We start from the raw sequence: 25,322 nt of genomic DNA on the forward strand, positions 1-25,322 counted from the left end.
ATTGACTGTAGCTCAGCATTTAATACCATCATTCCCACAATCCTGATTGAGATGTTACAAAACCTGGGCCTCTGTACTTCCCTCTGCAATTTGGTCCTCGACTTCCTAGAATGCTAGAATCCTTCCAAAATACCCTGGACTCATAGCTTGCTAAGCAACCTGATGAGTGGCACCTTGTCAAAGGCCTTCAGAAAAGTCAAGTACATAATGTCAACTGATTCTCCTTTGTCTTTCTTGCTTGTTACTTCAAAGAATTCCAATAGATTCAACAGGTAAGATTTTCCCTTGAGGAAACCATGCTGGCTATGGTCTATGTTATCATTTTCCTCTAAGTACCCTGAGACCTCATCATTAATAATCAACTCCACCATCTTCCCAGTGATTGAGGATAGACTAACTGGCCCATAGCTTCCTTTCTTCTGCTTCTCTCCCTTGTTGAATAGTGAAGTGACATTTGCAATTTTCCATTCTTCTGGAAACATTCCAGAATCTATTGATTCTTTAAAGATCATTACTAATGCCTCCATGATCTCTTCAGCCATCTTTTTCAGAACTGTGGGGTATACACCATCTGGTCCAGGTGACTTTTCTACCTTCAGACTGTTCAGCTTCCTCAGTACCTTCTCTCTAATTATCATGGCCAACTCCTCTCTCATGCCTCTGTAATTCCACTTACTCCACTGTAATACATCTGACCTTAACTTCTCTTTCTCAAATTTTAGGATGAATTTGATCATATTATGATCACTTTCCCCTAAGGGTTCTTTTCCCTTAAGCTCTCTAATCAATTCTGTTCCAGTTTCATTGCATAACACCCAATCCAGAATAGCTGATCCCTAGTGGGCTCAACCATGAGCTGCTCTAAAAAGCCATCTTGTAGGCATTCTACAAATTCCCTCTTCTGGAATCCTAAACCGACCTGATTTTCCCAGTCTGCCTGCGTATTGAAGACCCTGATGACTTTTTTAACATTGCTCTTTTGGCATGCATTTTCTATCCCCCATGGTAATTTACAGGCAGCATCCTTACTACTGTTTGGGCATCTGTATCCAACTTTGATCAGCGTCTTTTCACCCTTGCAGTTCCTACGCTCTGATAACAATGATTCAACACCTTTCAACCCTATGTCACCTCTTTCTAATGATTTGATTTCTTTTTTTTTCAACCTAGAAATGCTGCCTGCTGTCTTACTGCCTTTGATACTTGTATCCCTGGACATTAAGCTTCCAGCTATAATCTTTCAGCTTGATTCCAAGATGCCTACAACATCATACCTGCCAATCTGCAACAGTGCTGCAAGTTCATCTAACTTATTCCGTTTTCTGTGCACATTCAGATAAAACATCTTCAGTTCTGCATTCATTCTTTTCAATGTTATTGCACCATGCCCACCCGTTTGATTCCTAGCTGTCTGAGGTCTGTGTAGTAGCTGCTTCCACAACCTCTCCACTAACTGTTCTGGCACTCTGGTTCCCGTTGCCCTGCATCTCCAGTATAAACCCCACCGTGCAGCATTAGCAAACCTTCTTGCTGGGATATTAGTGTTCCTCCAGTTCAGGCACAAACTGTCCCTTCTGTACAGGTCCCATCTTCCCTGGAAGAGAGACCAATGATCCAAAGATCTTATGCTTTTCCTCCAATACCAACTCCTTAGCCATGTATTAAACTGTATAATCTTCCTAGTTCTAGCTTCACTGGCACGTGGCACTGGTAGCAATCCTGAGATCACAACCCAGGAGGCCCTGCCCTTTAATTTAGCACCTAAATCTTGAACTCCCTGGGTAGAACCTCGTTATTGGTACCTGTGTGGGCCATGACTTCTGGCTGTTCACTCTCCCACTGAAGAATGCTGAAGGCTCAGTCCAAGTTATCCTGGACCTTGGCACCCGGGAGGCAACATACCATCAGGGACTCTCATTCTTTCCCACAGAACCTCCTGTCTGTTCCCTTAACAAACTAATCCCCTATCACCACAGCATGCCTCTTCTTCTCCCTTCCTGTCTGAGTCACAGAAGCAGGCTCAGTGCCAGTGACATGACCACTATGACCTTCCTCTGTTAGGTCCAACGGGTTTGTTAGAAGCTGTAGCTGGATGCGCTTCTTGCAGTTGTAGTGATCAGGGATATTGGAGGTCTCCCTGCTTTCCCACATCCCACAAGAGGAGCATTGCACTATCATGCCATCATCTCTACCAAGCTGAGCAGATATAAAGAAGAGAAGGAAAAAAGCTTAAGCTTTGCTTTCTCTGAGTGAAGCCCCATAGAGCTAAAGCCTTAAGATCACAACTCTGACTATGTTCACTCAGATGACGGCCACTAAGATGATCAAGCCCTCTGAGATTTCTGATGTTATCCTTGTGATTAAGATTTTTACAAGTTCTTTTCAGTAAAGACTGATGTAAAATTAATTTAACATCTCTGTCATTTCCTTGTTTCCTGTTATTAATTCACCAGTCTTGTTCTCAGGAGACTCCGCTCCTTCCTTAGCTACCATCTTGCTCATTATATTTTCAAAGAAACTTGTATTGTGCATTTAATATTACAAAATGAGTTACAGTTTTTCTCTCAATTTTTCTAATTATTTGCTACTGGATTGTAGAAACTTCCTAGACCTCTAGCCTAACACCAGCCGTTGCCACTTTGTCTGCTTTACTTTTAAATTTAACATTATCCTTGGACTTCATTGTTATCCACAGATCGTAGCTGCTTGCCATGGATTCTGTCTTTCTAACTGGTATAAATTCCTGCTCAGTTTTCTGGACCAGTTGTTTAAATATCTGAAAATTCGCATTACTAACCCATTTCTTAATTTACATTTCCCAAACCACCTGTGCAACTCCACCTTTATACCATTATTATGTTCTTTATTTATATTGAAGGCATAGATCCTGTGGTATTCACTGTCGTCTAGAATTTGATCATACCGTGGTCAGTACCTCCAAAGGGATCTTTATTCTACAAGGTCTCTTCTTAATCCTTGTTCATTACTCAGAGCCAAAATTGAAATAGACTGCTCCCAGTTGATTAAATATCATACTGTTCTAAGTATAGAACAGATAAGTTCTAAGAATAGAACAGATATGATCAAAAGATATGATGCTGTTCTTTGAGCTTCTGTTGAGCTTTATTGCAGAAGTGTAGGAGGTAGATGGTGTAGAGGTTAGAGTAGGAGGCAGAGTAGCAAATTAAAGTGATAATTGAATGGAAGATTGTGGTCATGCTTATCAACTGGATGAAAGTTATCTAAAAAGTTGCTACCAAGTCTGCAGTTGCACTCTCTGATATTATATAGCAGGAGTATGCTTACTATAGTGAAAGTATAAATAAAATAATGTTTTAGCTGCAGAGTAATGCATGATACCCCAATTGACTGGATGAGCGAAGATAAAAGAGCAGATTTTTCTTGCATGGGAAGGTGGTGAGGGATAAGAAGTGTATATTGGCAGTGATTAATAGACTATGGTGAACCATTTGAGTAATTAGGAAGAGCAAGGAAGACTGATGTTTGGTTGGAGCTTGGTACGCATTGAAGGATATTTCACCGAGATGGGAATTATAGAACTAATGGTAAGTGTTGCATTAGAGGAAAATATTCAGTAGGATGCACTATTTCTGACAAATTATTAACCAAGGTTGTAATGGAAGGTTGGTGTAATTAGATATTTTTACTGCAGGTTTACTTCACAAGCTGATGCTATCAAACAAAACTAAATGGAAGAACATGTCATGAAGAGACCATTGTGATTCTGCAAAGGGAGATAGATAATTGAGTGACTGCGTGAAAACCTGACATAGAGATTAAAGTGGGAAAGTGTGAAGTTTTCCTTTTCATGAAGAGGAATCAAAAGACAGATTATTATCTAAATGGAGGGAGAGACAACAAATGAAGTTCAGAGGGATCTACTTGTTCTAGTACATAAATCACAAAAAGTTAGCAGGCCCGCCCAACAAGTAATTAAGGAAATTGACCTTCATTGTGATGGGGTTGGAGTTCAAGAATAGGGTGATTTTGTTGCAGTTGAACAAGATATTGCTGAGGCCACATCTGGAATACTGTCCCCAAACCTGAAAAGAGATATGGTAGTATGGAAGACTATCCAAAGAAGGTTAGGTTCATAGATTAATTGGGATGTATTATTTGCTCTACTGAGAGGTGCTGGACAGTTTGTGTCTGTATTCCTTGGAGTTTAGAGGAATGAGAGATGCTGTTATTGAAAAATATAAGATCTAAGGGGGTTTGACAGGTAGCTATTGAACAACTGGACATAACTACAAAATAAGCAGTTGGTCATATATGCCATGGTGTGTACAAGTTCCTTCTCTCAGATGGTAGTGAATCTCTGGAATTCCCTGCCCCTGAGGGAGGTGGAGGCCAGATCACTGGATATATTTAAGATGAAGATACTTGGAAATTTGAGGAATAGATGGTCATAGAGCCTGGGACAGAAGAGGATTTGAGACCAGCATTAGTCATATTGAATGGCAACGCAGTCTTGAGGGGTCAGGTGTTCTGTTAGCTTGTGCGTTCCATGTTTATTACAAAGATATGCAATAACAAGTAATTGGAATTATATGAGTATTTGTCTACAGTCTTGCACAAGATGAATGAATTACTAATGATCTTATATTCATCATTTTTTAAATCTTGACATAAAGTTTAATTACTTAAATATTTTTTGATTTTTATAGTTCTGCACAGTTGCCATCACAGCAAAAGAGATTTCTCTGCAAGTACAACATGTTGTTCGATACTGCATATTCTGGAACAAAATAATTGGACAATGATGTGGACAGTTAGAAATCTTAAACCTTATTGTGCATCTTTATTAACTAGGGAGGTGATAATGGGTCCTCTTAAATTTTTGGGCTTAAATTCTTAAATACAATGCCCTTGATACAATACCCTCTCAGTTGTACGAATCAGCTCTTTATCTATATCACTGTTAAAAATAGATCTAAATAGATCAATTAAAATAGATGGTTCATGTTATAAATGTGAGAGCTTTACAGTATCTTCAGCTTTCTACAAAACAAGCATCTGTATGGTCTCTTCATAATTGTAGGAGACGTCAATCATGTTAATCTACAGGACGTTTTACCCAAATTCCACCAAAACGTCACTGTGGTCACTAGGGAAACAAACAGACGTGTTATTTACAAACCCATCACACACCCACATCTTGGCCTTGGTGTGACCACATCTCCATAATGCTAATCCCAGCAGACTGACTGGTCCTGAAATTGGAGAAACCAGGCAAGAGGTCCATCACTGTGTGGCCTAATGTGGCAATCTCTATGCTTCAGCTGTTTTAAATGGACCAACTGGCAGACTAACTGGTTAGGAACCACCACAAATGGAGATAACACATACCTTGAGGAATATGCCTCATCTGTCACTGACTACATCAGTAAATTAGTACCTCAAGAATGGTAATCTCATGTCTCAACATGAAGCCTTGGCTGAACACAGAACAGCTCTCGGAGCAGCCAGGAGACACTTCCTCTTTGGCATCAAGAGGACAAAGACCACCTACACACAAAAAAAATGTTCAGGAACACTTGTCCAATAATGACCTCTGGTGTATGTGGCTGGGCATCAAGGGCATCGCTGACTATGCAAGTAAAAGGATGTCGACTCTACCGATGATGCCTCCCTCTGTGACATTCCAGACAACTTTAATGCACACTTCGAGGCACGTAACAAAACACTGGCCATGTAAACTAGCCCCTTCCCAGGTAAGCAGCCACTGTCTGCAACAACAGCAAACATGAGAAGGACTCTGCAGAGAGTCACCTTTCATAAAGCAGCCGGGCCAAACAATATCCCACTCCAAGTACTTAGGGAGTGTGCACACCAGCTCACTGCCGTCTTCACAGAGATCTTCAACACAATATTCATCCAGGCTGCTGTCCCCACCAAACCTTAAATCTACCACCATGATCCCTGTACCAAAGAACTCTACCTTCAGAAATAATTGACTGCCGCCTGATGGCACTGGTACCAATCATGAAGTGTTTTGAACAGCTAGTAATGGTACATATCAAAATCTCCATTCTTGCTGTGCTGGACAGTCACTAAAATGCTTACTTTCAGAACCACTCTACGACAGGCGCCATAGTATCTGTCATGTACCAAGCCTCAGCTCACCTAGAAAACAAAGATACCTATGTCAGAATGCTGTTTCTGGATTTCAGTTCGGCATTCAACAGTATTGTCCTACAGCCCTTTGTGAATAAATTCCTACCCCTTGGTCCAGATACACCACTATTCAATTGGCTATTTGGACTTCCTAATGAATAGATCTCAGATAGTTAGGATGCACAACTGTTCCTCCCTCCTACAGGTGCCCCTTGGGACTAAATACTGAACCCATAGCTGTACGCTCTGCTCATACATGACTGCTAAGACAAAACCCAAGTAATCACATTGTATAGTTTACCGATGACTATAAGATAAAGGAGCAGAATTAGGCTATTTGGCCCATTGAGTTTGCTCTGCCATTTCATCATGGCTGATCCACTTTTCCTCTCAGCTGCAATCTCCTGCCTTCTCCCTGTATCCCTTCATTCCCTGACCAATCAACAATCTATTAACCTCTTGCCTTACATATACATAAAGACCTGGTCTTCATAGCTACCTGTGGCAAAGAATTCCACAGATTCACCATTCTCTGGCTAAAGAAATTCCTCCTCATCTCCCATTCTAAAAAGATTCCCCTCTATTCTGAGACTGTGTCCTCCGGTCTTAGACTCTTTTACAATCAGAAACATCCTCACCTATCAACGCCTTTCACCATTCGATAAGTTTGAATGAGGTTGCCCCTCATTCTTCTGAGTTCCAGTGAATACAGTCCCAGAATAATTTTCGTGAACCTCCTTTGAACCTCTCCAGTTTCAGCACATCCTTTCTAAGATAAGAGGCCCAAAACTGCTCACAATACTCCAAGTGAGGCCTAACCTGTGCTTTATAAAGTCTCAACACTACATCCTTGCTTTTGTCTTCTCACACTCTTGAAATGAATGCTAAAATTGCATTCACCTTCCTCATCACAGACTCAATCTGCAAATTAACCTTTGGAGAATCCTGCACAAGGTTTCCCAAACCCCTTACACCTCAGATTTTTGTATTTTCTTTCCATTTAAAAAACAGTCAGCTCTTTCATTTCTACTGCCAAAGTAGAAATATATATTTCCTGATACTGTATTCCATCTGTCATTTCTTTGTCCATTCTCCTCATTTGTCCTGTGGCTAGTATCACTTTATGGACAAATAATTAATCCATATATATATATATATATATATACATATAAGCTATCTTATGTATTTATATTTACTGTAGTTTTGTGTTCTTTATCTTATTGTTTTTTTGTGTTGCATCGGATCCAGAGTGACAATTACTTTGCTTTCCTTCACTCTTGTGCACTGGAGATGACATTAAACAATCTGGAACCTCCGTAAGTAAGAAATAATCAGGTTTCGAGGATTTTGATCAATGAGGGAGAAACGTCAAAGTTCAAAGTAAATTTATTACTGAAGTACATATATGTCACCATATACAACCCTGAGATTCATTTTCTTGTGGGCAGATTCATTAAATTCATCAGTTATAATAGAATCAATGAAAGACAACACTAACAGGGTGGATGATCAGTGTGCAAAAGAAAACAAACTGTAAATAGAAAAAAATTCTTTAATAATAATTTTTTAAATAAACAACAAATATCGAGGCCATGAGATGAAGAGTCCTTGGAAGTGCGTCGATAGGTTGTGGGAGCAGTTCAGTGATGGGACAGTGAAGTTATCCCCTTTGGTTCAAGAGCGTGATGTTTCAGGGGTAATAGCTGTTCCTAAACTTGGTGGTGAAAGTCCTGAGGTTCCTGTACCTTCTTTCTGATGGCAGCAGCGAGAAGAGGGCATGACCTGGCTGGTGGGGGTCCCTGATGATGGATACTGCTTTCCTGTGTCAACCCTCCATGTGATGTGCTCAATGGTGGTGGATTGGGTGTATCCACTACTTTTTGTAGGATTTTCCATTCAAGGGCATTGGTGTTTCCATACCAGGTTCTGACGCAGCCAGTCAGTCTTCTCTCCCCCACACATCTAAAGAAGTTTGTCAAAGTTTTAGATGTCAGTTCACTCTTTACAAAAGGAAGTAGCTGCTGTGCTTTCTTTGTAATTGTACGTGTGCTAGGCCCAGGACAGGTCCTCTGAAATGATAACACTGACGAATTTCCAGTTACTGACACCCTCCACCTCTGATCCCCTGATGTCTCATTGACCTCTTGTTCCCTCCTCCTGAAGTCGTTAACCAGCTCCTTTGTCTTGCTGACCTTGAGTAAGAAGTTGTTGTTGAGGCACCACTCAGTCAGATTTTCAATCTCCCTCCAACATGCTGATTTCTTCACCACCTTTGATTCAGCCAATGATAGTGGTGTTGTCAGCAACTTAAATATACCATTGGAGCTGTGCTTAGCCTCATAGTCATAAGTGTAAAGCAAGTCAAGCAGGGGCTAAGCACACAGCCTTGTAATGCACCTGTGCTAATAGTGATTGTAGGGAAGACGTTGTTACCAATCTAAAGTGACTGGGATCTACACATGTAGAAATAGAGGATCCAACTGCACAAAGAAGTAGTGACACCAAAGTCTTGAAGCTTAATCATTATTTTTAAGGGGATAATGATATTGAATGCCAATTCAATGAAGAGAATCCTGATGTATGCATGTTTGCTCCTCAGATATTCCAGGGTTGATTGAAGAGGCAATGAAATGTCATCTCCTGTGAACCTGTTGCATTGATAATCAAATTGGAGCAGATCCAAGTCACATCTCAGGCAGGAATTGATAAGTTTCATCACAAACCTCTCAAAACATTACTGTGAATGATAGTCATTGAGGCAGGTTACCATGTTCTTCGCAGGCACTGGTGTAACTGAAGCCGGCTTGAAGCAGATGGGTACCTCAGACTGCTGAAGCTGGAGGTTAGAGATTTCCTTGAACACTCCAGCCAGTTGAACACTAAGCCAGATATCCCATCTGGGTCAGATGCTCTCTGTGACTTCACTCGCCTGAAGGATAGATACTCACATATCAGCCTCAGAGACTGAAACCACAGTATCATTGGGGGTATGGGAGGTCAAGAAGGTTCCTCCATGTTTTGACAATCAAAATGCTTGCTTGATTTCACTTTGTAAGAGGTGATAGCATTCGAGATCAGTCGTAGCTGTTGAGCGTTCTTCAGTGATTTAAGTTTAGTCCATTCACAGTTGCTGCAGAGTATTTTATTAGAATATAGTAAGTGATAAGAAAAACAAGGTTAAGTCCAAAACAACTTGTAAAATAATTGATAAAATAACATGTCCCACATCCCTCTACTAAGTGGTGCAAAGGCTTAAAAAAGCAAGTCTGAAGCAGAGTACAGAACAATTGATTCAGTTACAAATCTCACGACTTTCTGCCCGTGATAGACTTCGAATTACAACGATTGGCCTGGAGACTTAAAGAACGCTGGTATCGATCTCATTTCCAGTCCAAGGTCAGAAGTTCAGTGAGCTTGCTCACTGCTTATATTTATATCCAGTGGCCACTTGTACTTAATAATGTGGCCACCGAGTGTATGTTCGTGGTCATCTGCTGCTGTAGCCCATCCGCATTCAGAGATGCACCTCTGTACACTAGTGTTGTATTGCATGGTTATTTGAGTTACCATAAGATATAGGAGCAGAAGTAGGCAATTCAGCCCATCGAGTCTGCTCTGCCATTCAATCATGGGCTGATCCAATTCTTCCAGTCATTCCCATTCCCTTCCCTTCTCTCCATACCCTTTGATGCCTAGGCTAATCAAGAAACTATCTTATCTCTGCCTTAAATATACCCAATGACTTGGCCTCCACAGCTGTTCATAGCAACTAATTCCACAGATTTACCACCCTCTGACTAGAGTAATTTCTCTGCATCTCAGTTAAAATGGATGTCCTTCAATCCTGAAGTCATGCCTCTTGTCCTAGATTCTCCTACCATGGGAAATACTTTGCCATATCTAATCTGTTCAGGCCATTTAACATTTGGAATGTTTCTATGAGGTCCCCCCTCATTCTCCTGAATTCCTAGGAATACACCCCAAGAGCTGTCAGACATTCCTCATATGGTAACCCTTTCATTCCTGGAATAATTTTTGTGAATCTTCCTTGAACCCTCTCCAATGTTAGTATATCCTTTCTAAAATAAGGAGCCCAAAATTGCACACAATACTCCAAGTGTGGCCTCACGAATATCTTATAGAGCCTCAACATCACATCCTTGCTCTTATATTCTATACCTCCAGAAATGAATGCCAACATTGAATTCACCTTCTTCACCACCGATTGAACCTGGAGGTTAACCTTTAGGGTATCTTGCACAAGGACTCCCAAGTCCCTTTGCGTCTCTACATTTTGAATTCTCTCCCTATCTAAATAATAATCTGCTCATTTATTTCTTCTACCAAAGTGCATGACCATACACTTTCCAACATTGTATTTCATTTGCCACTTCTTTGCCCATTCCCCTAAACTATCTAAGTAAGTCTCTCTGCAGGCTCTCTATTTCCTCAACACTACCCGCTCCTCCACCTATCTTTGTATCATCGGCAAATTTAGCCACGAATCCATTTATACCGTAGTCCATATCATTGATGTACATCATAAAAAGCAGCAGTCCAACTCTGATCCCTGTGGAATTCCACTGGTAACTGGCAGCTAGCCAGAATTGGATCCTTTTATTCACACTCTTTGTTCTCTACCAACCAGCCAATGTTCCACCCATGCTAGTAACTTCCCTGTAATTCCATGGCCTCTTATCTTGCTAAGCAGCCTCATGTGCAGCACTTTGTCAAAGGCCTTCTGAAAATCCAAGTAGACCACGTCTACTGCATTTCCTTTGTCTACCTTGCTTGTAATTTCCTCAAAGAATTGCAGTAGGTTTGGCAGGCAGGATTTACCTTTCAGGAAACCATGCTGGCTTTGGCCTATCTTGTCATGTGCTTCCAGGTATTCTGCAATCTCATCCCTAAAAATCGATTCCAACAACTTCCCAACCACTGAAGTCAGACTAACAGGTCTATAGTTTCCTTTCTACTGCCTCCCACCTTTCTTAAACTGCAGAATTAATGTCACCTTTCTGTCAGCTTGAAACTGTCTGGTTATTCTCTTCTAACCTCCCTCATAACAAAGCTTTTATTTTCTCCACAGAACTCCAAACAAAATCTGCAGATGCTGGAAACCAACATAATCCACATAAAATGCTGGAGGAACTCAGCAGGCCAGGCAGCATCTCTGGAAAAGAGTAAACAGTTGACATTTCAGGCCAAAGCCCTTCATCAGGACAGGGTTCAGCTTGAAATGCCGACTGTTTACTCTTTTGCATAGATGCTGCCTGGCCTGCTGAGATCTTACAGCATTTTGTGTATATTGCCCAAAGAAATGCTGCCTACTGTATGTTTTTAATTTATCACACCCATTTACTGTCAACAATAGAGACTGGTTTGTTTGAAAACCCCAGGAGGTCAGCAGTTTCTGAGAAACTCAAACCACCCGTCTGGCACCAACAATTATTCCATGTTCAATGTCTATTAATCACATTTTTTTCCCCATTCTTGTTTGGACTAAGCAACAACTGAATCTCTTAAGCATGTCTGTTTGCTTCTCTGCATTGAGTTGCTGCATGTAATCGATTGATTAGATATTTGCTTGAACAAGCTGATGTACAGATGCACATAATACAGAGGCCACTGAGTGTATATAATCAAGAAACATTGGGTTTATTTCCTAATCTTTGTATAGCAGTCAGCTACAATTCTGAAACTGATTATTTTGCAATGGTAGATGCATTGAGAGAATTCTTCATTTTCAACTCAGCTCTTCTTACTTGCTTCTGAAAAATACCTTATGAGTCAAGTTTTACTTTGCTAACTGAAATGGTTTTGCTTATCACTGAAAAACAAGTTGGTACTTTTCTTAGTACCTTACATCGGCATGCTTCAAGGCCTTGTAGACCCTATGAATCAAAATCTTTTTATTAGTTATCTTCCTAATTAACAGGTTTGCTCATATGAGTACTGTGAATGGACAACTCCATTCCAAGTAAAAAGATCATTTTTAAGCTTCACTACTCATGTGAAGACTGACATATACTTGCTGGACCCAGGTCTACTCTTCAGAATCAGAATCAAGTTTATTATTACCGGCATGTGACATGAAATTTGTTAACTCAGCCGCAGCAATTCAATGCAGAGAAAAAAATAATAATAGTAAATAAAATTAAAAAATAATAATAAACAAACAAGTAAATCAATTAGCTATATTAAATAGAATAAAAAGAAGTGCAGAAACAGAAATAGAAAGTGAGGTAGTGTCCAAAGATTCGATGTCCATTTAGGAATCGGATGCCAGAAGAGAAGAAGCTGTTCCTGGATCGCTGAGTGTGTGCCTTCAGGCTTCTGTATCTCCTACCTGATGGTAACAGTGAGAAAAGGGCATGCCCTGGGTGCTGGAGGTCCTTAATCATGGATGCTGCTTTTTTGAGACACCATTCCCTGAAGATGTCCTGGGTACTTTATAGGCTGGTACCCAAGATGGAACTGACTAGATCTACAACCGTCTGCAGCTTCTTTCAGTCCTGTGCAGTAGCCCTTCCATATCAGACAGTGAAACAGCCTATCACAATGTTCTCCACAGCACAACTATAGAAGTTTTTGAGTGTATTTGTTGACAATGCCAAATCTCTTCAAACTCCTAATAAAGTACCGCTGCTGATTTGCCTTCTTTATAACTACATCAGTATGTTGGGACCAGGTTAGATCCTCAGAGATCTTGACACCTAGGAACTTGAAGATTCTCACTCTCTCCACTTCTGATCCCTCTATGAGGATTGGTATGTGTTCCTTCGTCTTACCCTTTCTGAAGTCCACAATCAATTCTTTTGTCTTACTGACGTTGAGTGCCAGGTTGTTGCTGAGGCACCACTCCAGGAGTTGGCATATCTCACTCCTGTATGCCCTCTCATCACCACCTGAGATTCTACCAACAATGGTTGTATCGTCAGCAAATTTTTAGAAGGCATTTGAGCTATACCTAGCCACACAGTCGTGTACATAGAGAATAGAGCAGTGGGCTAAGGATGCACCCCTGAGGTGCACCAGTGTTGACGTCAGTGAGGAGGAGATGTTATCACCAATGATGGTATTAAATGCTGAGCTATAGTCAATGAACAGCATCCTGACATAGGTGTTTGTGTTTTCTCGGTGGTCTAAAGCCATGTGGAGAGCCATTGAGATTGCGTCTGTCATTGTACTTCTGTGCTGTAATTTGCTATGAAACTATAACCAAATAGAAAATGTACACCTGTTATACTTTATAGTTTTTTCCCCAGAAGTAAAAATATATATTTGAATTTGTGTTATTTTTCTTCATAAAATGTTATACACACTTCATCTTAAATTTATTAACACTCAGTATTTTAAGTTGCTTTTCATTCACTTGGAATACAATTATGGACTCTGTGTACTCCATGAGGGGTATTCCCACAGTTAAATCCGGGAATCCAAGAAAGTGTTGATCAAGCTGCCTAATCAGTGCAAATCAGCGAAGCGATACTGAATTGCTACCAAGCTGTTAGGCGGTTAGTTCAACTACATTCTTGATCCTTTGGACAAAGGGTCTTGAACATTGTCAATTCTGTTGCTCCTCCTGAGAGGCTACTGCAAAAGCTGGATGTTTCCAGCATGTTTTAATTTTACTTTTCAGTACCACATCCATTCTTGATCACCAAGACACAAAGGAGACATTTGGGCATTGAAGGCAGCCAAAAATCAAATCACAAAGCTAGTGGCTGCTGTTAATTTTCTCAGTTCTGCACTGAAACTGGAGTGACATGCAAGTCAAACCACATAAGGATAGTAGATTTACTGCACCGGTACATTAATGAATCAGAGCGGTTTTTACACGTCAGTAGGTTTTTCATGGTATTTATCACTTAGACTAGTAGGTGGTGTTTCCCCCTAATTCCAGATTATAGATGAACTTGAAATTCTACTGCTTTGAAGGTTGGGTTGAACTGGGATCTCCATATATTTGGATCAGATTTGATTGCTGTTGGTAATTTAACTGTGTTGCCTCAGTACCATAAAGTGGTTATTTCACATTGTACATTTTGAGTGTATGGGCTTCAAACTGACATAGTTTCAGTTATCTACAATTATCTACAGTGTATTTGTTTATTGGGTGTTTGTCCCATTGAAAAAATTTTAAGCAAGGTCTTAAAAGGAAATAATTGTTTAAATGCTGCCCCATCTTAGTTTACTTAAACAGTAAATTTTGTGTTACTGACAGTTACGTTATACATTTTCAAGATATATTTAAAACATTGTAATAGAACCTAAAATTAAGCACCCCTCTATCTTCTTATATATATATATATATATATATTCATATTTGTAATGTGAAACCCAAGTTCAGTTTTTGTTTAGTATGCAGTTGCAGGCTCTAACCACTAGACATCACTATTTTATCAGTTCTAAAAATTGCTCAAAATTCTTTCTGCATGCACTTAATCAAAGTACTTTGCTGACTAGAGTCATAGAATTATCCAGCATGGAAACAGTGCCATCAGCCCAACCCATCCATGCCTCCCAAGGTGTCCAGCTTAGCTGGTCCAATTTGCCTGCATTCAGTCCTTATCCCTCAACAGCTTTCTGATCCATGTTCTTGCCCAAGTGGCCTTTAAGCTTTGAAATTGTATCCAGCTCAAACCCTCCGGTCCCGGCAACACTCCTTGTACTTCTTGGTCATGGACGTTGCATTTTATAGTTGTCACGCATTATTGCCATATTGTGGAGATGGTGAAAGAAATGAATGTTTACAGTGGTTGATAAGCCATCAAGTAATTTGGTGTTCACTAGCTTGTTGCCAGCTCTTAATTTCTATTTTCTAAAGTGCTCCCTTGTGCTAAATAAATTTTATTTAACTAAAACAATGCAATTATGGTGATTGCATATATATTTTAAAATCTTGATTGTACTTATTGTGATTTTATCTGTACAGTCAGTCATGAATGGTGAAACCCACCAGTTGGACCAATGGGACCAAGCAACAACATCCAGTTCCCAAAGCCCCAGTCCAAATCCAAACCAAAGTGGAACTGACAGTACTGTAGGTAAGAATGGATTATAATACATTCTACCTTTAACAATTTTCTTATACTCAATAATATTACTGTGTAATGAAACATTAACCTTGACATTTGTTTTCACTGTCAATCTTTTATGGGTCACTGACATTGGATTCCTGTTGATTTATATTAGGTTTCTTTGAATTCATGATTTTGACTGCTTCTTTCCAAATCACACCTGAAAGTTTCAACTGTAAATGCTGTTCATTTAAATAATTAAAATATTTTCATTTAGCAGATTTCTTCTTTTCTAATTAGGCTTTATTCCTTTTTGTTCATGTGTATTCCCCGTTGTTTAAAGCCATTTTATGGCAAAATTTTATGTTGTTTATACTGCTTTTGAAGATTGTGATTTACTGTGTATTTGAAGCATTTAGCTTCTTTTCCTTTTATCTTTCTCTTTGAATATAAGTTTATTTTTTCAATTCTTTTGTGTCCAGGTTTAATTTTCTAAATCTTGCTGCTTTTCTGAGGCAGATCTGTTGGTTTTAAGTTCAAAACTGAAAGTACATTAAAACAGGTATGCAGTATACAACCCTGAGATTCATCTACTCCATAGTCAGCCATGAAACAAAGAAACCCTTGCAAAGAAAAACATCAACCCCCCCCCAAGCAAAAAAGAAATGAATCACACAAGCAGCAACAAGAACATAGAACCTCCCAACGCGCAAACAGCAGCCAGAACATCAACACCCCCTCACAAAAACAAATCATACAAAAGGCATCTAAAACATCAACCGCCCCCCATGCTAAAACATTAGCCAGAAAAGCAACACCCCCACACAAAACAAACCGTGCAAATGGCAGCAACTAAGAATGAGCAAAAACACAGAATTCCAAGAGCCTAATTGAACTACAGTATAATTCTCAAACCGTGGACCCAGAGCTTCAGTACCATCCTCGGACAGCAGTGAGGGAGCGAGAGAGACCATTCAAATGCAGGGGCCTTCCCTCGGGAGCAATGGGCAAGAGGGAGAGTGAGTGACCATCACACAGAGAGACCTTCCTCTGGCAGCAGTGAACAAGGGGCTGGTAGACGGTGCTGAGCACTTGCTTGGCTTCCGCACTCACCTTGATATTTCCGGTGTGTGTGTGTGTGTGTGTGTGTGTGTGTGTGTGTGTGTGTGCGCGCGCGCTTCAACTTTTCAAATTTCTTCTCCATTGGAGCTTCCTCAGTTAAAATGGTACTTACATACATGTCATATACATGTGAAAGATCAGCCATGATATTAATGAATAGTGGAGCAGGCACAAGTGCCCATGACCTATTCTTGCTCCCATTTCCACTCATGTTCCCCTTAATCATTTCTCCTGTACTCAATGATTTATGAAGTCTAATTTATTTCAAAGTTTTCTTTAAGGCCCTTTCCACCTGTACCTCCACTTTCAATGAATTATGGTACTATACTCCTAGATCCCTTTGTTCTGCTGTACTCGTCAGTGCCCTACCGTTCACTGTGTAAGACCTAACCTGGTCGGTCATCCTAAGTGCAACACCTTGTCTGCATTAAATTCCATCTGCCATTTTTCAGCCCATTTTTCCTCTTTGTCCAGATCCCCCTGAAAACTCTAATCATCTTCCTCGCTGTCCACTACACCCACAATCTTGGTGTCATCTGCAAATTTGCTGATCTTGGTTAACCACATTATCATCCAGATTTTTGATATAAATGACAAACAACAATAAAACCCTGCACTAATCCCTGTGGCACTCTGCTAGTCACAGGCCTCCAGTCAGAGAGGCAACCATCTACTACTGCTCTCTGACTTCTCCCACAAAGTCAGTGTCTAATCCAATTTACTACCTCATCTTGAATGCCGAGAGACTGTTTTAGTAAAATAGAGTTCAGTTAGTGCAAGGGACCAACCTCATATGCAAGACCTTGCTTAAGTCCATGTAGACAATATCCATTGCTTTGCATTCATCAACTTTCCTGAAAAACTATATGATTGGTTAGACCCAACCTATGTGGCAGAAAAACATGTTGACTATCCCTAATCAGTCCCTATCTATCCAATTACTTATATATCTGGTCCCTTAGAAGACCTTTCAATAACTTTCTCACTACTGATGTCAGGCTCAGCAGCCTATAATTTCCTGGTTTATTTTTAGAGCCTTTCTTAAACAGCGGAACAACATTAGGTATCCTCCAAACATGCACTATCTCAGCTGTTGCTAAGAATGATTTAAATATTTCTGCTAGGTCTCCTGCAATTACTGTACTTGCCTCCCACAGGGTCCAAGGAAACACATTGTCAGGCCCTGGGGATTTACCCACCCTAATTTGCCTCAAGATAACAAACACCTCCTCCTGTGTAATCTATATAGGGTCCTTGAAGTTGATGCCGTTAATGCCTCACTTATATAGATTCAGTGTCTCTCCTGAGTAAATACAGATGCAAAAACTTCATTTCAGATCTCCCCATCTCTTTTGGCTCCACGAACAGATATTAAACGGATCTTCCAGAGGACCAATTTCGCCCCTTGCAATCCTTTTGCTCTTCACATATCTGTAGATTCCCTTAAGATTCTCCTTCATCTTGTCTGCTAGAACAAACTCATGCTTTCTTTAAACCCTCCGGATTTATTCCTTAAGTGTTTTCTGGCATTTCTTATACTCCATAAGTACCTCATTTATTCCTACTTGCCTATACCTGCAATGTACCTCCTTTTTTCTTAACCAGGGCCTCAATACCTCTTAAAAACCAAAGTTCCCTAAACCTATTATCTTTATCTTTTATTCTAACAGGCAGATACAAGCTTTATGCTCTCAAAATTTCACTTTTATAGGTCTCCCAGTTACCAAGTGCACCTTTGCCAGAAAACAGCTTGTCCCAATCTACATTTGCCAGATCCTTTCTGATACTATCAAAATAGATCTTTCTCCAATTTAGAATCTTAACCCGTGGATCAGACCTATCCTTTTCCATATTTACTTTGAAGCTAATGGCATTATGATCACTAGATGCGAAGTGTTCCCCTGCACAAAGTTCTGTCACATGGTATGTCTAATTCTCTAATAGGAGCTCAAGTATTGCACACTCTCTCATTGGGACATCTATGTACTGAAAAAGGAAATTTTGCTGGACACATTTGACAAACTATCCAATCTAATCCTTTTACAGTATTGGAGACACAGCTAATACATGGAAAGTTAAAATCACCAACTGTAGCAGCCATATGTTATTGTAACAGTCTGCGATCTCTCTACAGGTTTGTTCCTCTAAATGTAAAGATGGGTAATTTAATTTGTTCATCAAAAATTCTACTGTTAACGACTACAGTATAAAACTGTTTTGTTGTTTAATGTATTTAATGTGTGGAAGATAGGATACAATTCCATATCAATGGGAAAACAGAATTTATGAAACACAAGCTTGAAATGCTGGAGATACAGTAGAGCTTGACGTAGTTAGATGTAATGAAGTCGATCAAGTGCATGATTCATGGGTAAGACTAATGAATGGATGTGTGTTGATACTAGAGAGGAGAGCAGATGTGGAGTGCTTTTATGGACTTGAAGACTATTCTAGCATGTTTATTTACGATGCCCATTAGCAGAAATTAGCTGCAGCAGAGCATAACTTTAGAAATTCAGCAAAATTTTATAGGCAAAATCGCAAATATCTTTCTGGTTGTTCACTAGATATTGAACACATTTTGTTATTTATCTTCTGTTCAGTAACAGAAAAATCTGTGGTCTAAAAAGCTGGAGGAGAAATGACTGTTTTGGTTTTCTTTGTCAATCCTGACCTGAAAGATATCATTATTATTAAGTGAAGCCGAAGATCCTTTTCAGTAATTTGGCTGTCTCCTTCAGCAGTTGTGAACATATGCTTGAATTTCTTGAAGCTCAGCTACATTATTTACTTATTGAGATACCGTACAGCATAGGCCCTTCCAGTCCTTCGAGGCATGTCACACAGCAATCCCCGATTTGATTGTAGCCTCAACATGGGACGATTTACAATGACCAATTTTGGACTATGGGAGGAAACTGGAGCACCCAGAAGAAAGATACACAGTAACAAAGAGAACATATCATCTCCTTACAGGCAGGTAAAGGAATTGAACCTTAGTCACCTATAATGTAAAGTGTTGTGCCAACCGCCATTCTACAATGCTGCCCCTTTGAGATGTGTGAGGTCAATATATAAACTTTGGAGTCTGTCTTTCCTATTATCCCATTAATGCTGCACATCCATATTACAAAGGTATAAAAATATGGAACAATATTAGTTAAATTGCTAGTACCATCGTTCAATCTGTAGGTTTACAGCAGTTCATTGAATTTCAGAGGGATCAACCTTGTAGCTTGAGTTTAAACTTACTTCCTTATGTTTTAAGTATATTGTCTTACCTCTCGCAGATTCTGACATGGAGATTATATCTAGTGAAAGCAAGCTAAGAAGGAAACGTGCTGATGGGAGGCCAAATGGTAAATTGAGGTGCCAAGAAGAAAGCGAAGAGGTGAGGTTCCGTAGACCATACATCTCACAAGTACTTGCAGCAATAACAGTGGATGTTTTCCAAAATCAGAATATAAAAGGAAAATACACTTGATAATTTATTTCTTGGTCAGTTTAATCTTAAAGGTGATTATTTGGAATATTCGTTAGAAAGCAGAGAATTAATTTTTGGTATATATGGAATAACTGCTGAGTGTTTGTAACAAATATTCCGAATACTGTCTTAGAAATTGTTATGAGCTCGTATGTGGTTGTGGCCTGCATGCTCATCTGGACACTTTTGAAGGTGTGCATACCAAACCATCAAAATAATTCATTCTATGATCCAGCCTGCACCCATGAGATTGATCAAGGCTGTGATGGGAGTGGCCTTCGGTAGTAGGATAGAGGGCTATAGTAGGTGGGGATTGATTATTTGACTGGGCAGGTAGAGTTAAGGTCTTGATTGTGAGCGTGTTAGGTTCAGGGTAGGCTTGGGACTGGATTGTACAGAACAAAAGTTAGCAATGATACCTGTAGTCCCAACTCAGAATAAGTTGAAGAATGCCCAAAGCTAGGTGTTCCTGGGATTTCTTTGCTGTTACATGGATAATTATATCAATTTTTTTGTGCATCTGGTGTAGAAATAGCGTGTTTGAAGGGTGAAACTTAACTAATTGTGCCTAATGAATTTTTCAAAGTGGAACAATGGCAGATTTAACTGGGGAAATTGACTTAATCATGTTTCAAGTGCATAGAAGAGCACCACAAAATTTCTAAGCCAACGTTTTTGATTAGTTTTAATATTATTCATATTTAAAGTTCTCATATCTAACATGGAAAATATAATAAAATCATTTGCTGTGATATTTTGCATTTTCACTAATATGGTGGTGCATACTTGAACAAATTTGGAACCAACATCGTTGCGAGATGGGGAAAGGTTTTGAAAAGTCTATCAAAGGGAGAAGACTGGATATTTCTTAGGAAAGTAAGCTGTAGATCAAGAATAAATTAGAAATTCAAACTGATCATTTAGAAAGATAGTTTAGAAGGAAATCAATGTGGAAATGCATGAAGTTGGTATTTGCAGATCCAAGAAAGTCTAATCTAAAATATATTAACATTGAGAGTTAAAAAAGCGAATTGGAAGCTAGAACTGCTGTTTAAAACAGAAAATCATGTAATTTTAATAGAATGGTAATTGTATCTGAGACAGATCGTAATTATCCTTATCTGAGTATATAAATTCCAGGTGTGACAGGAAAGAAGAAAAGAGAAAGGGCCAACACATGTGCAATAATTTAATTAGAAAAGAGATCCGAGCAGAATATCTTTGATTGGACCGGAGACATATCGAGGAGTTTGTTATAGCAGCTGGAGTACCTCACTGTACATTGTATATTACTGGCTATATGGATGAATGAAATAGAAATGGATCGTAACATTTCTGGATAAAGTAGCAAGATTTATTCAACACTGTTTATAACTAGAAATTTGAATTTGAAAATAGCCTCGATTAGGGAAAATGTGCTGAGGAAGATTTTTCTGCACCGCGTTGGCTCTGGTTTTCAGACTCAATAAGTTGCTTTACAATAGGGATTTTGCTCAGACTACAGCTTAAAGTTTGGGAATTTCCTCCTGTAAAAAAGACCCTGGATTTTCTTGTGGAATGGATAGCATCAACATATCTTTGAGCTCTTGAATCATAGAATCAAATGCCTTTGGGCCATCAAGTCCATGCTGACGGTCAACGGTCCAATTACCAGTCCTATATTTTTGCCATCTGTAGCATCAACACGAATCAGAATCAGGTTTGTTATCACCGGCATGTGACGTGAAGTTTAACTTAGCAGCAGCAGTTCAATGCAATGCCGCTGCTGCCGACCTAGCATGGGGAGTTATCCTTGTATGACGTGCCCTCTGATGAGTCCAATAATAATACTCAAAAAGTCAAAGAAATGTATACAGTCCTTTATTAGTAACAAGCAAAACATTAAGTGATTTCAAATGTAATTAAGGGGTCAACAAAAGATTGGACACCCAGCAGTCCCCAGCTCTAAAAATTGACCAGAACAAAGCATGGCTACGTAGCTATATACTTCACTTTTACCACACTCCCACCAATGTGACTAGTTACCATAATAAACACACCATAGAATACAATACAGATAGAAAACAAATGCACGTCTCCTACATCCCAGCTCCCAAAATACTATATTAATTACAACTACCAAAACCAAAACACAGAAGACTTGAAATCTTAACATTCACACAAATGTCCTCTTTCTGGTCTATCCTGGATCCTGATCTTCTCTTGACCAACCAGATTGTTCCTCTGGAAAGCATTCAGGGAAATCTGCCTGAAATTGCTGCTGTCAAAAATCATCCAAGTTCAAGATTGAAATCCTTGTTAACAGTCAGTTCTGACCAAGCGTAGTCTCTTCCTTGACCACCGTCTCCTTTCAGTGGGCCAATCCAACATCATTCTGATTGCTTAGGATCCATCATTAACACTGGAAAATCACTTGCAATGGCTCCAATGCTTTAGGTACCATCGTCCCTGTCAGCAGCTCAATTTCTTGCCAATGAATCTGCTTCAGGTGAGATCATTCCTGAAGATCCTTCTGACGAGGAATGTTCACTTTGCAGGCAGGCATACTTTCTTGTGTATGGATATTAGGCAGTTCACACTAGCCTTCTTCCCAGTTCCAATCCTGAAACTTCATAGCTGCTAACAACCTTCTCTTGACCCATAGTGTGAAAGAGAATGTGTGTTCTTTACCCTGTCAGGTTGAGCTTGTTCTTTATGTTCACTGTGCAGAATATTGCTGTACTTCTTTGATCTAGGGAAGTATAAGTAAACACTGTCTTGTTACCCTTCTTAGAGTTCACCTGAACTGGATTTATAGGATCACCAGCCCCCGTAAGTCCTGGGGTTACCTGCTGCTGTGTTTGCTTCTTTCATCACTTGTTTCAAATCTGCACCTTTTTCATCAGAGTGAATATGAAGTGTGCTGGGACGCTCGCCACTGCACACCTTGCATGAAAGTCACTTCCTGCAATCCTTGCTGATGTGTCCTGCACACAAACAGTCAAAGCAGAAACCAGTTTCTTTTAGGGAGAGAACTTTCTCATTGTCAACCTTTTTCTCCAACTGAGAACACAAATCCAAAACATATTCACCCTGGCAGAACGGACAAACACTTTTGGCTGATGAAACCATTTCCCTTTCATTAGATCCGGACTTAGTTTTAGCTTCACTTTTCATAGAAGTGGCAAAGCTGCTTCCTTTATCTTTAGAACAAATTTGTGACTTAGTTTTGTTCACACCTTTGCTTACTGCTGGTGATATAGCATTGTTAAATTCTAAAATACTGCGTGTGTAGCAATCTTTGCTTGCCTTTCAATAAAATCAACAATGCCAGTGAAAGTAAAGTTATGGTGCCTCTCTTGCAGTTTACAAGCTACCGATTTCCATTTTCCCCTGAGTTTATGGGGCAACTTCTGTATGATAATCATCATATTAGCAGGCATGTTCAGCTCACGCATGTCCTGCACTTCTTCCATGGTATTGCAACAGCCTCTAAGAAGAAGACTGTAGTCTTGAAGAGCTCTCACATCTTCTTATTTGATATGTGGCCAAAAGAGAGTCTTTTCCATGTAGGCCGCAGCAATTTTCTGCTCATCACCAAAATGCTCCTGTAGTGAAGTGGCCTTAAGATATCCTTGCTCTGGGTTGGCTCACTGGCAACTTTTGAATAGCACTGCAGGGTAACCTCCAGGGAACTGTTTGAGAAAATAGAGATGGTTGCCATAGTCATCAGTCTTGTCTTCAGTGCTGTTCTTGGAAGCCCTCATAAATGACTGATACTGCAGTGGATTGCTATCGAAGGTCTGAATCTCTCTCTTTTAGACAGAGTTACAATGTGTTGTTGTTGCACTACGAAGCTTGCTATTTCCTTTCATGGCCTCCAGCACACTATTTAGATATCTAGCATGTAAACACGAAGTGTCACCATACCATAAATTAATGTCTCAGAAACACCGTGTGCCATTGGATATGGCATTGGTTCAGAGTGCTTCCATAGTGCAGGCTGAGAGTGGACACCCCAAACTAACCCTTGGTGTTCAAACTCATGGCTCATAGATATCTGAGGAACAAATATATCTGCATTAATGTTGGATTTTGTCTGTACTTTGTCAACATAGGAACTCACACCGTAGAATTGTCCTGGTGGAGCATTGTTAGCACCCTCACCACTTCAAGCCTTCATGCTTTGGCCATCGTGGCTGCAATTTCTTCTTACAATTTAAGCCGCTCCATCCTTCTTCGTATCTGCTCCTTTCCTCTCCAAAGTTGCTCATTGTTTCTCCAAAGATGTATTTCTCCAATGATGTTCTTCCATCTGCTCTTCTAATTCATGCTTATCCCTCAATACTTGTTGCCTTGCGCATAACTCAGCTATATCAATTCTAATGCGTGCCAAGGAGGTATCAGATACACAGGACACTGTGCTAGCAATAGGGACTGCTGCATGCACATTAGATACAATGTCTTCAGGTGGTATGTCATCCTGAAGATCATCAGCTTTTTACATGGCAGGCCCTGTGATAAATATTTTCATTTGCTCCAGCAACTTGATCTTTAAATTGCTTGTTTGTTTTAAGCATTGTTAATTCTCGGCTGTGACTGTACTAAGGGTCTGAATACTCAGAAAGCTTTTGGTTTGTGTACCTTGCTCTGAGATAGGCATTAAAGACAACAACATGTTATGTTGCTTAGCAAAATCTTCACAAAGAGTTTTCAAATCATACAAAGGAGCCAGCACTTGCAAGACATTTTGCTTTTGTAAAAAACTTCTAATTAACTGTATTAACTAATCTTCTTAACAATTTTATTATATTCCTTTTGAACACTGTCAATTTTTCTTGTCAAAGCTTTTCTGGTAAATTTAATTTCTATTTTATTCCTGACTTCAAGGTCACTGCTTTCAGCTTGACTCATCTCCTTTTCCAAGTGTGCACCCAGACAAAATAACAGTATTCAATTCAGATGTCGGCAATTGAAATATTTCTGCATTTCAACAGAACCAAGCTGTGAACTCTCAGGCAAACATCACACTTTAGAGTTTACAGTCAGTGATAACCATTCTAAACTGTACTTCAACCCCAAACACACAGCATGAATCAACAAAAAGTCTTTACTTGCGCAAGCTGCTCCTGGCTGTGGTACCTCTTAGTTTCGCCGACATGTCCGAATGCTGATGTTCATATGGTATAAGAATTGAAATATTTTGTTGGCAGAATGTAGTGGCAACTCAAGCTAATGGCACTACTGACGACCTAGCATGGGGAGTTATGATGCAGTATGATGCGCCCTCTGATCAATCCAATAATAATGTTCAAAAAGTTGAAGAAATATATTTAAACCTTTACTAGCAACTAGCAAAATATACAATCTTGAATCGATGAAACTTATGAAACTAAAATTAGTAATATTAAACATGCTTAAATCAGTTTCAGTAAAGTTAAGTGATTGCAAATGTAATTAAGTGGTCAACAAAAGATAATACACCTACTGGTCCCCAGCTCTAAAAACTGACCAGAACAAAACATGAATATGTAGCAAAACCTTTCTCTTTTACCATACCTCCACACACATGACTA

General features: G+C 39.6%; 1 protein-coding gene across 1 annotated transcript in view; it reads left to right on the forward strand.

The window, feature by feature from the left end:
* dnmt3bb.1 (DNA (cytosine-5-)-methyltransferase 3 beta, duplicate b.1) overlaps window positions 1–25,322 on the forward strand; it is a 217,953-nt gene that overhangs the window by 78,405 nt on the left and 114,226 nt on the right. Inside the window, exons 3-4 of the mRNA XM_059980697.1 lie at window positions 15,077–15,188; window positions 19,574–19,674. Coding sequence (XP_059836680.1) covers window positions 15,077–15,188; window positions 19,574–19,674 — 213 coding nt within the window. The remainder of the gene's footprint in view (window positions 1–15,076; window positions 15,189–19,573; window positions 19,675–25,322) is intronic.

Source organism: Hypanus sabinus, chromosome 9 (assembly GCF_030144855.1).
Source record: "Hypanus sabinus isolate sHypSab1 chromosome 9, sHypSab1.hap1, whole genome shotgun sequence".
NCBI lineage: Eukaryota > Metazoa > Chordata > Chondrichthyes > Myliobatiformes > Dasyatidae > Hypanus > Hypanus sabinus.